Source organism: Triturus cristatus, chromosome 3_1 (genome assembly GCF_964204655.1).
Source record: "Triturus cristatus chromosome 3_1, aTriCri1.1, whole genome shotgun sequence".
Lineage (NCBI taxonomy): Eukaryota > Metazoa > Chordata > Amphibia > Caudata > Salamandridae > Triturus > Triturus cristatus.
In genome coordinates this window covers 1066640767-1066658689 of record NC_140583.1, presented here as the reverse complement: position 1 = coordinate 1066658689, position 17923 = coordinate 1066640767, and the positions used below count along the sequence as shown (strand labels likewise).

Below are 17923 nucleotides of genomic sequence, written 5' to 3'. Positions count from 1 at the left end.
CGCTTCACGAGCTGGTCTGCCGGGCTTGCTGCACAGGTCCGCAGCTTCTTAGGAGTTTGGATGATCGCTTCCTGGCTGCCAGCGGCTCGAGGACTCACACACATCTAAGAGACCTCTGGGGAGGGCGTGGCTTACTGCAAGCTCCGTTTTGCAGTTTTGTATAGCGCTAACTTGACCCCGAAGTGTTTGGAGCGCTTTACATAAGCACCAGTTACATTACACAAGGACTCATTCCTACACATTCTGAAAATCATCACGTTCACTTTGAAATGTTAAATATTTTGCAAATGCTCGTTTTAGGAAGTCAGTGGGCATCTTGCCCTTGGGCCTTATTGCATTTTTGTCCTTTTAACTTTGGGGTGCGCAGACCCTGCTGGCTTCTGTTAGCCCCCTATCGAAACCATTAGGACTCTTTCAAGCACACAAGGGGCAGTCTGTGGCACTGTGTGCATAAACTATTAGTCAAAAAGCCCAAATGTGGTTTGTGAAAGTTTTTATCCCCAGCCGTTTGCACAAAGTGTGTTTGCGTTGTGTGCGCATGGGCATTTTGCTTAAGCAGCTGGCAGTAATATTTTAGGCATCCCCTCTGTAGGCACAACTTTTTCAGCCACAGTTAAACTAATCTCCGAGTGTATCCAAACCGTCTGTGTGTGGTCTCTTTGTGTAGTGCTTCCTGCTGCCTAGGGACCACTGGAGAGGGGGGGTGGAGTAAAATGAACGGGGGCATGGAAGGGGAGGGGGGGGGCGTCATGGTATTACGGGATTCTGTGTCTGTTAGCGTTTTATTTTGCTTCTCAGTGTAATGTTGTTAACTACGTCTGAAAAATTAAGTTGCTGAGAAAAGGTAAGGACGAAATGGGTTGTAAAGTGTTTAAATATTTCCAGAAACATAGTGGAAAAGCAGCGCACAAAGAGAACGGAGGGCTTTGCCGGCACACACAGCGGGGGCACAGGCACCCATGTGCGATGCGTTGAAAGGGTCTGCAGAAGCACTCTAATTCAACAGGTAAATAAAATGCTGAAACTGCGAAGCGCTTGTCTTTTAGGATTTTGCCGAATCTTTGAACATTGTGTTCGCACTAAATGCGATCAAATGAGGTAAGATGTCTTGTAAATGAGGTAAGATGTCTTGTGAATGCGGAAATAGCTGATCGCCATTAATTCCAAGCAGTTTTCAGCGCGGGTCCAGGCACGCGAGGCCTTCCCGGTTCAGCCCAGTGCAAGCAAGACCCGCCCTTGGGACAGCGAGTCTACAGCGTGTCTTGCTCACACTGCCTGCACGTGCCAGTAGGCTCGCTGATTGGCTGACAAGGTCCACCAATCACAGTGCTTATTTGGTAGTTGCCAACCAATCAGAGAGCCGACTGGCGCGTGCAGGCAGCGTGAGCAAGACATGTTGTAGACTCGCGGTCTCATGGGCGTGTCAAAAAAGCCACAGAGCGGTAAAAAAAACGCTGCAGACCAATGAGAGCATAATAGTTTTAAATAAATATTGACGTTGCCCAATCCAACGCATGGGCGGGAGCAAAAGTACTTATCCTAAAATCCCCCTACCCCAATAAATCTCTCGCTGCACGAGCAGCGCTGCAACGCTAGGCGCGAGACCTAAAAAAACACAAATTGAAGAATGTAAAAGCGATGAGATTAGCATATAATCAATAATTGTACCACTCCCTCTTCCTTTAAAAGAAGGGACGGCTGCCTTACTGCAAGGGTCACCTAATGACAAAAGGGATATTAAATCAAATTCATGTAGGAGGTGATTCAGAGCATCCCCCTGGGTAGAATGCTCAAAATGCAACCCCCTCACACGAGGGCAACCTAGTTCACCTAATCTAGTAGCCATGGGTTCTCCACAAAGATGTACATTTAAGTTCCCTGTAATCATTAGGTTTTGGAGTTCAGTTATACAATGGTGCCTTATAAAACAATCCAGTAGGCCCACCATTCATACTGGATACTGAGTTATAAAAGTTGGTAAGGCCCAGTTTTCTGGAACCCTTTCTTAAAACCAGATGTTGTATACAAGGGCTTGGTGGAAGCGGAACCTGTATGTGACAATCCACAGAGACAGAGATAAAAATGACCAGACCACCCTATGATCTGCCAGCCGTTGAGGGGGAAGCTGGGACAAAGAAAGAATTATAGCCCTCCAAAAATAAACTGCAATCTACCAGCCATGTTTCCTGTAAACAAATCACTTGAAATTGTTTCACGAATGCTATCTACAGTGTGTTCGGAGAACTTATTAGCCAGGCCTGCGACATTCCAGGATATAACATTGGTATCATGTCCACACAAACTCTGCTGGTTTTGCCCTGAAGAGTCCCGCCGCACTATAGGGTTCACCGGGTCCGTTAGTGGAGAGCTACAAAGTCAATCACACGTATCCAATCTAGACAGGTGAGAGAATCTATTTGACAGCTCCAAAGACAATGGACCAAATCCCTGCCGGCACAGAGGCATCTCGACGGGGTATGCTGTTGCAAACAGTTTCGGGTGAACATTCCTGGTGGGTGAAGTTCTCTACGGCAAGACATCATTTGGGGCCCTATCGACAAGATTCATGTATGTACTCCCTGCAGAGTCAGGTTTATAAAAAAACCCGAGTGGCAGGGCCACGATGGCCGACTCGAAGCGTGAGTGATCAGGATGTAACCTTGAAAATAGAATCCTTTCTGCTAAATGGGGCCTGTTAAAATTTACGATAACAGTCCCCCGATAGTGATTTGTGTGAGCTACCAATCCACCTCACTCTTCGTACCATGATAATGTTTTTTCCCACCCTTGTTCCCAGATGTGTATTATATGATAGCCAATGTAAGACTTTGTTCTTCAACTGGGAGAAGTCTTCTTTCCTACCCCCTGCAAGAGTTGGCACATTCCCCAGTACCACAACATATGTGGTAGATTTCGCAGGCAGGTGTATTATTGGTAGATCTTGGGAATGAACATCACCTCCCCTCGGTGGCCGTGCCCCTGATGGGAAAATCTCTACCTGAGACTGGAGCTGTGGCTGCAGAGACAAACTGCTACTGGGGTGATGGGATCCACTCTGCATCAGCAATGGGTAACTTACATTATCTTGTCTGCCCTGTCGCTGTGACTGACCCCTGTCAAATTTTGGCGGGCAGTCCACATTAGGGCGGTCTGGTAGACAGCTTTGTACAGGTTGGATGACTATGCCTCCAGTCGGTACTGATGGAGCAGGGCATTTAGGGTCCAATAAACTCTTTAATTGCTGCCAAACGTTGGAATATCGGAACCAACTTTGAGTCCAATATGTTCTCCATCGTTACCTGGAGAGATTCCAATGCACCCATCAGGTCTAACTTGGACAATGTAGGTGTAACAGTGGTTGGGGCTTTAGCGAGCAGGTTGGGTTTGAGTCTTTTGGCTTTACCACCCGTTGTTTAGGATTTCCTTTTGGTACCTATCCCTGTCCCACCCAGCTCGGTCAGAAGAGAGTTCCCTTGGACAGCTGCAGCACGCTGGAGAAACAAGTCCATAGAGGTTACTGGGGCAGTAGTGCCAGCTGCAGCCCTCCCAGGGGCTAGCGTCGCTTTACGTCTGACCATGGTGAGTTCAGTGTTAGCTGTTTAAACAATTAGCTGGCAATATGTAGTGCTGTTACTCGGAGGGGTTGTCAAGTGTTAGGGCCTAAATTAGCAGGGTGACCAGATGCAACTTCAGGATACCCCAGACACAAAAAGCAACCCTATAAGTTGCGCGGTTGATTTATACAGATATGGAGCAGGCCAGGCGCCTTCCTACCTTCACCTAAGTCACTAAGGGTTTTGCTGGAAGTCCTGTAGCAGTCCAGGGCAACCAACGGTGCTCCTCTGGGGGTAGAAGTCAAAATTCTGATAAATCCAGCATATAGGACCTTCCACTCCACTGACCTGTTTGATAAACTGCTCCAGAGTTCACGCACCAATCTTCACACGGGACTGGGAATTCAGTTGCTCCAATGTGTGTTCCCTTATAATGACGCTCAGTGCTCCCCCCGCTGGACTGCAGATTATTGCTCACAAGTAACCCGTACACAATACCAGATGAACCAGTTACAAGTGGGACAGACCTCGTTGCACAGCAGGCTGCTATCATGTCAATTATAGACACTGGCCAGCCAAGGTGCCCTGCCCGCAGTCCCTCCACCAACCGTCACATATCTCACAGTCCAGGTCCTTGGCACTATTTCTTTTCAAAAACCAAAGGGAATGATGGACGGAGTGTTGAACATTGCAAGCACTCACCCCCAGTCAACTGATCTGGGTTTAATCCATCACCATTCTTTAGCCCACTCTGCCACCCCAGTTCAGACATGGCCATATGCAAATCAGTCTGACCCTGTGCCTCAAGGTAACAGTCCAGCCCGAACTGCCAAGCCATGTCTTTCCTGGACCGGAAACAAGCTTCCTAGGACCGGTTTCTGGCATTTCAGCCGTCTTCAGCCAGGCTTGCTTGAATCCAGTGGCAAAGTGAGCAAGGGACTCACATCTGAGCATACCCTGCCAACTTATGGCAGCTTTCCGGTCCAGGAAAGACATGGCTTGGCAGTTCGGGCTGGACTGTTCCCATGAGGCACAGGGTCAGACTGATTTGCATATGGCCATGTCTGAACTGGGGTGGCAGAGTGGGCTAAAGAATGGTGATGGATTAAACCCAGATCAGTTGACTGGGGGTGAGTGCTTGCAATGTTCAACACTCCGTCCATCACTTCCTTTGGTTTTTACTATTTCTTTTCAAACAGTTTATGTTCAACCACATTGTGCCTGAAATGCCTCCAACTTCGTTCAAGATGCAGCACTCCACACTCACCGGGGGGTTGAGGTCTCCACAGCTCCCCACCGCCGCAGTGAAACACTGATCCGGCACGGCCTGCAGCAAGGTAAACGTTGGGACGGCTCAAGCCACGGCACCGTAGGGCCCACGGCATGGGACTCAACCGCTTTTAACCCTCTGTCTCACCGCCAGCAGTTGGCATATATATCCAGTCCTGCGCCGCTACCACGCCGCCCAGCACACCGGACAGGACCACACAGCAGGCCACATGCACCAGTCATCGTGGGCACAGCCACCACTCAGCCCCCCGACCCCCGGGCCGCGAGAGGAGCGACACAGGGCAGCAACGGCCGTATATTTTCACTAGTCCTTGCTCACAAAGAGCACAGGACACAGCTGCCACATTCCGCGGTCTCCGGCACTGGCCTCACCTCCGGTCAGAAGCGCCTCAGTAGGGTGCAGGGCGCCCTCTAGCTCCAACCAGTCAGAAGAGCAGGCTGTTATAACAAGCTGGTGGGAATTACACAGTGGGGGTTACATGAACAACACTGCCAGTAACACCCAATTCCATAGTGCTATGTAAAACTGGCAACCCCATGAATGATCACAGGACCAGATGCATCCTTCCTTAAAACAACCAAACAGTGCTTTGATACAACCACGAAGCTCTCAAAATAAAAATAAAATTGAATAGGCTCAAGATAGATAGTTGTGGTTCATTGTCATTGTGCAGAAAGACGGAGTATGAAGCACTCCAGTCCAAAACACATGCTTGAGTTCTTATTAAGCTTCAGTTAGTGTGGAAGATGTTTGCACAGAGAATTATGTATCTCTTTGATTGTGTGCAGAGCTCCTAACGTACTTTGTATGCACTGGCCAACAGTGACATTCTGCACACAATTCCAGATAGTAGCAGCTTGCAAAGAAATGCCTCCTTGGCCAACCTGGCATTAAAAAACAGCATGTCATACATTAGAACCGGTGCACAAAGTTTAACACCTCTGCAGCTCTCATGTATGACAAAACACATCTCAGCAGTTTTAGATGGTGTTTACGGCTTAATCATGTCGGATTAACACAATGCTGTTTTTGAGTTCATTGCTTATCGTGTGCTTTGTGTCACTACAAAGAACCCAAAGTTCGCGTTTGTTAGTGCGGCGAGTAGTTGAATTAGCCTGAAAGCAGCAGCAAGGGCTCCCTGGAGACTGAACTGGTGTAGATTAGAAGTATAACAGACTTTCAGTCTATGACAAAGCTACATACATCCCCAATTACATCAATGTGAAACAATGGTTTTCATTTAGTTCAGCAGTAGGAAAATCACTGACAAACACCTGTAAAATTCAGTGCATACCACTACCTGGAATGCAGCATATGTACATCCTGCCTAACTTACCCACATCCCTTTCCCCAGCCCCCCAATTGCCTGCCCCTCCACACACACAATTCCTTGCACTCACTCTCCATAGTTTCCACTTAAGTCACTTACACACCCGTGTTTCACACATACCCCATTCAACTAAGTTATCAACTTAACCTCAAAGGGTTTGCTCTATTTCCTTAAGAAAAAGAGCACCAAAGAAGGGAAAAAACATCTCCGATGCAACAATTTTACAATGCTTTTTAAAAAGATTATCCTTAGTCTCCACACTTTAAACACCCCCACCAAAACATACTCACTGTACGTTAACCACCCTCACAACACACTACACCCACACACCTTATGTGGCGAGAGTTCACAAGCACTGACCTGCCAGGTTTGTGGATGAATTTCTGAAGTCTTGCTTTCACTTCATCGTATGTGAGGAATGCCATGTAACCTGGATGAGTGACTGCCAAGCTGTTCCAATTCCTGAGTAAAGATGACCATGGCTGAAGAGGTAGGACAAATGGGGAAAGATGGAGACAGAAATTTATCAAAAGGCATCCACTTCCAAAGATGAGCATAACTTTGACTGTCAATGGAATCACCAACGCCCATGAGCTCCATCTGGTGAATTGCTGTATAATTTGTTATCACAGAAGATGCTCTACAGTATCACCACAGCTAAGGGCCAGAACCACATCATGCTGTGGTGGCTGAGACCAAGCCTAGGCCACCTGAGTAGCCTTGCTACTGCTGGGAAGTGTTGGGCTTTGCTGCTCCAGGAAACTGAGCAGGTGTCTGACCCCGTAGGACAACAGTGAAGGCCTAGTGGTCTGGACAGCCTAGAGGAGCTGAGCTAGCCCTAGAGCCCAGACACAGCATCTGGCTGTCAGTGAACGAGCAGCAACTTTACATAACAGCCAAGTACGTAGCTGGATTCTCAGAAGACTGTCCAATGCAGCCTTCTCCTCCTCTCACCTCCCTCTTAATATGCGTGAGACTGTTACCATAATTCAGCCCGGGGGTAATGTGTCTAAAGCTGCTCATTGTTTTTGGGAATTTATAAACCATCTCTACACAAAACTCGGTTTAAACCTTTGACATAATACCACCCAGAATCAGGCACAAAGGTATCTCTGGACATGCCCTTTCAACCCTGGGAGGACAAGTATTTTTGCGTTAGACACTTTAAAAAAAAAAAAAAAGACTCATTCTGCCAATGAAACAACAGCATCAGTGTGGGGGAGATTCTGACTCAAAGAAAGACCTACAATGACAGGTGTAAGGAAACAGGCCATAAGTTGTGTGGCCTGCACAAGTAATGGGTTCACAAAACCGTCCTCCACCACTTCCCCCACAACAATTCCCACTTACACTGCAAATAAAGGGATACCATGGGGTGAATGAGGAATTCTTATATCAAATATTATTTAACCCCTAAGAAAAACAATACCTCTCAAAAGAACTCCCTGGAATATGGTCGAACCCATCCTCACCTTTAGGAGTCAGGATGAACCCGATGATGAAGCATGCCACTACTACAGTAGGTGAGGGTTAAATATAAAAAAGGTTTTTCCTTTCCCCACCACTGAGTGCGGTGTAGTACAGGTAGATTTCTATCCCCTTTTTACACTGGATTCTGAAGGGAGGATACTATTTAGGTTTTGGTTACTGCATAGGGAGTATGTATCCGCTTTCCTTTCAGTTTTGAAAGGCCAATCTACCCTTCCAGAACCAGGAGTCGTTTTCCAGGTCCTAATTGGTTAAAGTATTATGTGGTGCTACCTCGCAGGAAGTGTGAATTTTTAATGGGCAGTGCCGGACACATTCCTTTGTTGCATCCACAAGGCTTCAAGCACACAGTTTGCTTTCTTTAACTTTTTTTTTGGGCCAGGCACCCCAGATGGAATCCTTTGTTGGGGCAGCTTGGGATGCACAACCCTGGCTGCCATGCCCAGCACCCCATTTAAGCAGCATCCTCCTTTGCTGTTGCGGGAGCTGGTCCTACGGGCAGGGTGTTTTCCTTCATGGTGGCCGCAGCCCTTGCCCCAGACAATGGTAGGGGGAGCGAGGGCAGGCAGACCACAGCTGGGGGTAGTGTGGCAGCACTCCCTCTTTATCCTTGGATATCAGGGCTCAAAGATGGGGGCCTGGGCCACTTTTTTCTTCATTTTGGGGGCAAAGGAGGGGACTTGAATGGGAGGGAGGGGATGTGAATGGGAGGGGGTGGACAGGGACATCAGCACTCACCCACTTCTTTGGAAGCTGGGACCTGGAGATAGGGTCCTGGGACCCCCTACATGTAAACTATGTATCTAGTTTGCGCTATATAAAACTCTTTAAAAAAATAAATAAAAACAAAATAAAAAAAACAGGCCAGAGGGTTGGGATCTCTAGGCCCTCCAGAGCTCACCCCCTTCTCAGGGTCCAGAAATTAATGATCATCCTTGCGCTGACCCGCGAAGGGTGTTTCTTGGCCTCAGAGGCGGAGCTCCACATGCCCAGTGTCATCACTGAGGGAGGGGAGGGTGATCGTGGAAAGTCAAATCCTACTCCCTTGGATATCTCAGGCCTGTTTTGAGCTATCTTGGGCTCATTTTGCTCCTGGTGGTGAGCCCTAGCCACCTGGAGCCTTTTCATCAGGCCTTCTGGGCTCTAAGACAGCACACAGTGTGAGGAGATATTTCCACTGGCTCCCCGCGCCAGCCTTTTTCTGTCCTCTGATGCTGCTTTCCTACTTGGTGCTCAACTCCAGTTCTTCCCCAAACTGGTCCTTAGGGGATGCCAAGGCGCCAGCTTCCCTGGTCCCGGAAAGCGACCCACTTGTACTGGAGTCAAGTGTAGTCAGAGTCCTTAGTCCAGCTGGGCATCAGGGGGTTGCTCCTTCAAGTTGTCCAAGGCTCCTACGTCCAGTCCTGGTGTCCAGCTCCAACAAAAAGCAGTCTTGCCCACTTGAACAATACTTTTTAAGTGGGGCTGGAAAATTTCAGAAGCTAGGCATCCCCGAACAATCCTAAGGTGCCACTTCATCTCTCCACCCCTGTCCCAATGCTCTTGCAGAGCATGCTGGGACAATTCAAGATGGCGTCATCCAGGAGTCACTGGTCCCATCTCCTCTGGGGCCCTCAGCTCTGCCCTCGCCGACATCACTTCCAGGACCTTCCCCACCAACACTTTAAAGAGGAGGCCCTGTGTTGGCTCGAGGGTCTGGGCTCCCTCCTTTGTACAGTGGGCCTGGGTCGTCCAAAACATGGTCCCATGTGACAGCTAATTCACGGATGCAGATCTGCTTCCCAACTCCTTCCTCCTCTGGAGCAGAGTGAAACACTGTTAACTGCTTCCTCTGTGTGGGGAGGTCTTTGTTCCTTATGCCCAAGAGCAATGTAATTAACTTTGCCCAGTAGCGTGACTAAAGGCTTGGGCTCTGATCCTCAGCTAAGCCAGAGAAATATGACAATTCTAGATGACCCATAAGGTGTACAGATACCTTCTTAGACCCTGCAGATTTGATCTTGGCGCATATCTTTTGTCTTAGTTAAATACTACACTGGGCTTTGTAGGCCAAAGTGAAGCAAAACTGCTCTCCAAGGCAGATACCCATTAAGTTTATAATAAAGTGTCACTGCAGACAAAAAGAAAACCATACAGACTTTCATCCTGAGCATCCGCAATTATAAGGCCTACCCATCGGTCAATATGCAACCCTGCAGTCTCCTCTGTGCCAGGCTACCTGTGCGCAGATTATCGTGCTGCATGCAACAGTAGTATTACATGTGCAGCCTACATCACATGCATGTGTACACATGTTACCAGCCAAGAGCCCCATACCCTTGCTGTGTGTCTGCGCTCCTATTGGCAGTAAATATGCGCAGTCTGGTTACCAAGTGTTTGACGTGGGAGAATCCCCAGTTGTGAGGCCACAGTAAAAAGTCCAAACCAGGTGTTTCAAAAGTGAAAAATCCAGGCGGCCTAAATGGGCAGTATCCATTTCGTTACAATGTTGGTTTTCAATGGTCTGTAAAATACGATTATGGTGGATTGGTGAAGCTGAACGTGAAGCCAATAAACATGACAATAGAAATATATCGCAATCACAAGCATGGGCGCTAAAACATGCCAACTGCTTTAAGATTGTCAAGATCTGAGGTGGTGTACGATGTGAAGGATCCTCTTTAAAAAAGTGTGCATATTCTTGAACTAATAGCATTTCATAATTACTCAGCGTCATGGGGGATGGAGGAAGTGCATATAAGGAAGTAAGTTCCATCCCTCTACCCTGGCTAGTCCGTAGATCTATTGTGGTGACCATGTATTCACTTTCATGAGGAACTGAGACCTGGTGACTGGTTACACTCTGTTTTTAAATGTATTAAAGAAAATAAAAAACAAATAAACAAAAACACCACAAGGCCAAGGATCAAAGTTGCAGCTTGAAACTTTGACTGGGGTACAATTGTGCTTATTCCATGACAAGAGTCATCACATACTGTCAGGTTATTAAACAATCTGAAAGGGGAGGAGATGCAAGGCCATACCTTTAATGGGAAATGAAAGATTACAAGTGCCAATAAGAAGACGAAGACTAACAGGTGTGTTGTAGGACATGTGCCTCTGATCGAAAAGGAGTTCTATAGAGCCAGGTACTACGAATACCTCTATTTTCATTCACTGTTGTCACTAAAAATGAACTAAAGAGTTTGCAAAATGAGGATAACAGGGGCATCTATGTTTTTAATAAAAAAATCCCTACTTTATACCTTGTAAAAGGTGCTGTTTCCAGGGGTGTGGGGGGGGGGGGGGGGGGTAACACTTATCAAAGCAGTATGTGACTAGCACGCTAGCGCCCCAGCCTGAAGCACTGTTCCTCCACTTTACTCAGCAAGGCAGAGCACTCAGACTTGCATTGCCTGCAAAATGTTGCATGAGGTAGGAGAAAAGAAGGCAGTCGCACAGTAATGGCACCTCAAAGACGGCCCTAGGACCAGACTATCCCCTGCATCCACCCCCCCAACTCAATGAGTGCCCAAGTACAAATATCTGGTATTCTGACCCAGCCTCACGCTAATCTAGCATGTGAGCAGAGCCCTAGGCCGGTCTCTTGACATAAGTAAGGTCCTGGACCTATCCTGTGATCTGAAGGGAGGCACCAAGAGAGCCCTCACTGGCAGACAATGGACTACTGACCCTGTCATGGATTTTGCGCAGACTTGGTGCCGACATACAGAGTTTTGTAAGCCCATAACTGTAAAAATGTTGTGTCCAATACATATTCAATCGCTTAACTTGGATGAATATTTTAGGACAACTCATTGAGTTACAGGTTAGACACATGGGACCACTAGCTGCAGTTAACTCTCATATCAAAATTCTGAATGCTTTTAATGATATACAATGCTTCTCTTTATACACGGTAACAGAAATTGCATCAAAATTGAAAACTAATTTTAAGAAGGGTTGAATAAACATGGTTGGATATGAAAGGGAGAAACATTAGTGTTTTGGAGAAGTGACTGTCCAGGTTGAGTGAGGTGCAGCGTGGCCCTAGTACTGTGGAGGGTCCCTAGAAGAGGACTGCGAAAAACAAGCTTTGTACCCTTGTGTTGGCAAGAGAGCCTCGGTACCAAATGTTCCTGGCTGCAACCATGAAGACTACTTAATGATCTCCGAATCACTGTAAGGGCTGTGATCAAAATTGGTGTGGTCTGTACAGCCGAAGTGTCCAGAACAAATGCTGCTTGAAAACCTTTCTGGAATCACACGCTGTGCATTATTCTGCCATTTAATAGTTCTGTCCCGAACTGTCCCTATATGCTGTGCATAGATTGGATCTGCTTGCGGGAGACTACATGTGGGTTTTCAAAAAAAGTTTCTAAAGACCTTCTATCCTACTTAAGCCTTCTTGTTTGCATGGATGTCCACATAGCTAAGTTCTGTGAAGGTGTGGTTGATGACCATGCATAGGCCATTTATGGAGACATTTGCTATGAAGGCTAAAACAGCCCTATTTTCTCAGGTGCAGCGTGCCCAGGGTCTTTTAAGAGTTTTTCCTGCTGAAGTATGACTGACCTCGATTGTTTGTAATAGCTATCTTGCAATTGTACCCAATGTCAACAGTAGGCCTTTTTGTCAGTGCATAGGAAAAAGCTATTTTATTTATTGCTGCCAATACATTACTTATCTCCTGGCATCCAACATATGCAGTGCATCTCTGTTTTCAGCTTTTTCAGTATTAAAGCTGCTATTTCAGCTTCCAAGTGATATTTCTTCCTTTCAATGTTTATTCCTGGGTGTCGACCATCGAAGCTGCCTCCCCCTCCCACACACCGCCCCACCTTCCTAGCATTTCTTCCGTTCCTCTTATCTCACTGGGGGCTTGGGTCAGGGTGTGAAGGTTTGTCCCCTCTAGTATTATTCAACAAGGAGTCATTCGGCTACTTTTCTTTAGATGTTCCTTGACTACAGTGTGTCAACTTCGAGGATTACGTAGGGGTCTTTGAGTTTGAACAAATTGCAATCCTGCGTGTCTATGCTTTTTCAGAGTCAGCGCTATTTATTTTAATGTCTTTTGCCCCACCTCTTTTTCCAAATCCAGGAAAGCAGTAGCTTCAGCATCAGACCCATGTTCATCTTGGGTTTCCTACGTTTCTTCGAGAATATACTCCTTATGCAATAGCCCCAAGTCCTTATGGGACACTTATTTAGAACGAGTCAGTGTAATGAACCCAACTCTACTTTTAAGAGGGGCTATAGGGTCCTATTGAGAAAATGCTTACTCCCCTCTGACATATGGTGCTTCGGTAGACAAAAATCCTAAACTTTGTCTTTCTGGGCCAAATTGTGGTGGCAGTTAAGAATAAAATCTAAAAGGAGTATTTTTCCATCCGTTACAGATTTTGGTGATGGTCTAGGGAAAACTATGATTCCCCGATTGCATGTTCTCTGACTCACATGGTTGAAGCCCAAAAGAAAAACATCTCTCCCCTGAGATTTTTTTGATGGTTCCCTTCTTTGCAGTTAACTGACCGTTTTCAGTGTTTTTATTCCTGTTCCACTTCTTCGGCAATCACTGAGCTGGAGCTGTGGCCTTGCTTTCAAACCCAAACAGCAGAAAAAAAAGAAGCTGATGAACGACGACCACCCATTGGGGCATTGTGAGTCTATGTTCGCTGTCAGAGGCAGCTGGCACTGCCTACCTACTGGTCGATGCCCATAACGATTAAGGCACAGGATGTGAATACAGAAAAGGTTCATGCTAAAAAAATCACAGCTTTAACTGAGATGTGTCCAAAAGAAGTGTAGCCAGAACAAAGCCATACTGTCCAGAAGTAAGGCTGATAAGCAGCCTTTTTGCTCAGCTGGAGACGGGACATGTGTGGATGCACTGCTATGGAAGGCCGGCCTGTGTGTGTGTGTGGCAACACTGCCTGGATGAGATCGGCATGAGTGGCGTCTCATAGATCCCAGAGCTCCCGCCCACCTGTGTGGGTGTATGATCCAGACTACCGCAGGGGCCGCAGTTCCTGCCTGAGAGACAGCCACCTACGACCACTGGAAATATGAAGCAGCAGCCTCGTAAAAGACATCTGTCAGGTGGGTGCCACAGAAGTGGCCCTAACAAAACTGCCAGTTATGTGCTTTCCCACAAGTGGGATAGAAGAGATAGGCAGAGAATAAACCAGGTGGCTGCCCAACTGGATTATATCTACCATGGGCGGTTTTGTCTCAGCATACAGCAGGCAATCTGCATCCGAGACATGATAACATTATTGCAATGACCTTGAGGAAACCGCCAAGACCCGTGGTACGGGGAAGAGACAGCAGGCAGAGGAACAACCCGACCTCAGCACCCAGGATGTTGAAATGGGTTCTTGCCTTTTTTGTGCATTCTAATATAATTATAGTGTCAATAAAGATCTGTTCTTCTTCAAAGTTAAGCACTGGGTTGGACAATCAGTTACTGCACAAGCACCCACCCCATTGCCTCCCAAGACATCTGACTGCTCATCATCTGTACTATTGACAGTCAACAGCTGAAGTTTGCAAAGCTATAGTAGCACGGACACGGTGATTTAAGAAGCACCCCCCACCGTTGCAGTCCAGAATCCTCAGCTTGCTCGTGGCCACAAAATGCAGTCTGACTTGATGACATGAGAACTTTATGACACGAGTGTTCGAACGAAGGCACAGTGTTTTTCAATAAAACTGATACATCCAGCTGATTTGCATATGCAAAATCTAATATGTTGATAAATTAAAGTATTTGAAAAACTTAGAACTACTGTCACGAATGTACAACGGGTACCACGTACTGGAAAATTACTTTTTTTGTAGGCATGGCGGGGTTTAGGGGTGGGGTTCTGAGTGGCAATTTTTCTGCTAATAATTGTCCAGTGCACGCCCTGGTATAGGTGCAATAGCTCTCTGGCCGTTGCCTGAAAATCTGCATAGTTGAAGTTCAAAAGAGGACAAGTGACTGGCGAGGGCGGGTGGATGAATTGCACAATACTTAAGCAGCAAATTGGAAGTGGTAATTGCTCCCATAATACTTATTTAAGGGCTAGCGGTGACTAGCAGAATAACTACTGGGGACCATTATTGGCAGGACAAATGCACAATGGGGCAGGAGTACTGCCACAGATATATGGCAACGGAAGGACACTTAGCAACATTGTCTGAATGACTGACCACAGAGACAATACTTTTTAAATGACCATATCTAGTCACTGCAGTTCTTGCTTCCATTTCTTATAAAAGAACAAAAGGGACCAACAGCTTTTTCAGGCTTCATAAATACAAACTTTAAGGTAGAAAAAAAACACAAGGTGTGGCTTCCTCCTTTAAAGAACTAAAATACAAAAGAGGAAACAGCTAAAACTGAAATAAATAAAACATATAAACAAGCATTAGCAAAGCCTATAGGACTTGCCTAAGAGAGCTATTGGCGTTCCCAATGTTTTTTAGCAATGCTGTGAGGCAGCTGTGCAGCGTCTGACTTAAAAAAGAAGAACAAAAAACTTAGAAACTGTTAAACAAAATAAAAAAGCTGTGGCAGTGTCAAAGTGTTTTGTTCATTTTTTTTTATTTACTGCTGGTAGGGTGGAAGCAACAATGAGGGAGGGCTTATAGGGGCAACACTGGCAGAGTGTGGGGGGGAAATGTTTGGTCACATTCACTTCATAAGGCTTTTTATGTTTATTACAGGAGGAGGGAGGGAGCAAGCAGACAACAGGCGGTGAGGGAGAGATGGGGCAAGCGAACAATGGAGGAGGGAGTGGGCAAGGTCACAACACCGGGCGGGAGGCAGCAACCTGACAATGGGGGCAGGGAGGAGTGACAGGCGGGAGGAGTGACAGGCGGGAGGGAGATAAGGAGGAGTGCCGGGAGGGAGGAGTGCCAGGAGGCAGGCAGGGAGGAGTGCCAGGAGGCAGGCAGGGAGGAGTGCCAGGAGGCAGGCAGGGAGGAGTGACAGGCGGGAGGGAGGGAGTGACGAGTGACGGGAGGGAGTGCCAGGAGGCAGGGAGGAGTGACAGGCGGGAGTGACGAGTGACGGGAGGGAGTGACGGGAGGGAGTGACGAGTGACGGGAGGGAGTGACGGGAGGGAGTGACGAGTGACGGGAGGGAGTGACGGGGGAGTGACGGGAGGGAGTGACGGGGGAGTGACGGGGGGGAGTGACGAGTGACGGGAGGGAGTGACGAGTGACGGGAGGGAGTGACGAGTGACGGGAGGGAGTGACGAGTGACGGGAGGGAGTGACGGGGGAGTGAGGAGTGACGGGGGAGTGAGGAGTGACGGGAGGGAGTGAGGAGTGACGGGGGAGTGAGGAGTGACGGGAGGGAGTGAGGAGTGACGGGAGGGAGTGAGGAGTGACGGGAGGGAGTGAGGAGTGACGGGAGGGAGTGAGGAGTGACGGGAGGGAGTGAGGAGTGACGGGAGGGAGTGAGGAGTGACGGGAGGGGGCGACAAGCTAGAGGGGGCGACAAGCTAGAGGGGGCGACAAGCTAGAGGGGGCGACAAGCTAGAGGGGGCGACAAGCTAGAGGGGGCGACAGGGGGCGACAAGCTAGAGGGGGCGACAAGCTAGAGGGGGCGACAAGCTAGAGGGGGCGACAAGCTAGAGGGGGCGACAAGCTCGAGGGGGCGACAAGCTAGAGGGGGCGACAAGCTAGAGGGGGCAACAGGGGGCGACAAGCTAGAGGGGGCGACAAGCTAGAGGGGGCGACAAGGGGCGACAAGCTAGAGGGGGCGACAAGCTAGAGGGGGCGACAAGCTAGAGGGGGCGACAAGCTAGAGGGGGCGACAAGCTAGAGGGGGCGACAGGGGGCGACAAGCTAGAGGGGGCGACAGGGGGCGACAAGCTAGAGGGGGCGACAAGCTAGAGGGGGCGACAAGGGGCGACAAGCTAGAGGGGGCGACAGGGGGCGACAAGCTAGAGGGGGCGACAGGGGGCGACAAGCTAGAGGGGGCGACAGGCGAGAGGGGGCGAGAGGGAGCGACAGGCGAGAGGGAGCGACAGGCGAGAGGGAGCGACAGGCGAGAGGGAGCGACAGGCGAGAGGGAGCGACAGGCGAGAGGGTGGAGTGGCGAGAGGGTGGAGTGGCGAGAGGGTGGAGTGGCGAGAGGGTGGAGTGGCGAGAATGGCGGGAGGGTGGAGTGGCAAGAATGGCGGGAGGGTGGAGTGGTGGTAGGGAGAAGTGGCGGGAGGGAGGGAGCAAAAACTCAACAGGGGGCTCAAGCTGACAATTGGGGCAGGAGCAAACGGGTCAATGATAAGTAATGGGCAGCCTCCAAGCCCAATGTTAGAATACAATGTGCCTCAAAGAGCGCGTGCACAGAGAAAAGGGTGTGCAGCCTTTCTACTAAGGCCTGAAGAGTTCCTAATACCTTTATGCAACTCCACTCCAAAATCTAAGATAAACACCACCCCAGCCTCAGCATCTAGGAGCACTCCACTACGTTTATGCACACTGAATGAAAAAGACTGCCTTGTAAGCATGCTACTTCTATGCCCCGCTGCCCAAAATAGCTTTCATAAGAATAAAGATCCCATTTACCTGAAATAATCGTGTGAAGATGTCAAATTCAAAGACCGAAATATAATCGTTGCACGTCAAGTCGATGGTGGACTTCAGTGCCATGGCCTCCAAGCCCGAGCTGATGGGATGCACCTCATGAAGGGCCTGCCGGAAAACCTTCCAAGGAACGATGGTCCTGCAAGACAAAACATGAGTCATCTTCTATACCGATCTATCCTACCACATATAGGGGCCCTTGTAGCGAGGGTCGGTAAGCAAACTTATGACTGTCACCAATTGACATCAGTGGCAAGGACAGGTTCTTCCAATTGCAGAAAGTGTGAACTAATGTTTGGGCCCACGTGTCATAGAATAATCTTTGGCACTATAAGCAGAGCCAACGCCCTGAACTCTGTAGCACAATCATCATTGGAATCTCTTCAGGACAGCTACCAGAGCAGTGGAGCATCCAACACACAATCCCGATCTTAAGGTTAGTGTAGTGGACCGGCAGGGTGAGTCTTAAAGATAGACATTTGATGATTATCAACAGCTTCCGAGGGAGGCAAACTGTGCAAATATAATGCATACAGTATTGCAGGCAGTTCTAGTTTGTTCACATCAGCCCACCCCCCACTCCCACCCCCTCCCCCCCCCCCAGGTAAGGAAACTGAAAAAGTTGGAAGGTTAACACTTTATTATTAAAAAGATGCATTTTGGAGTTTCAGAACTGCACCAGGTCACCAACCTATACTGCAAC

General features: G+C 48.3%; 1 protein-coding gene across 1 annotated transcript in view; it reads right to left on the bottom strand.

Moving 5' to 3' along the window:
* Nucleotides 1–17923, bottom strand: part of CBL (Cbl proto-oncogene) — a 295087-nt gene that overhangs the window by 151999 nt on the left and 125165 nt on the right. The window contains exons 4-5 of the mRNA XM_085645920.1: nucleotides 17203–17359; nucleotides 6536–6657 (exon numbers count right to left, since the gene is read on the bottom strand). Of these exons, the coding sequence (XP_085502046.1) occupies nucleotides 6536–6657; nucleotides 17203–17359 (279 nt within the window). The remainder of the gene's footprint in view (nucleotides 1–6535; nucleotides 6658–17202; nucleotides 17360–17923) is intronic.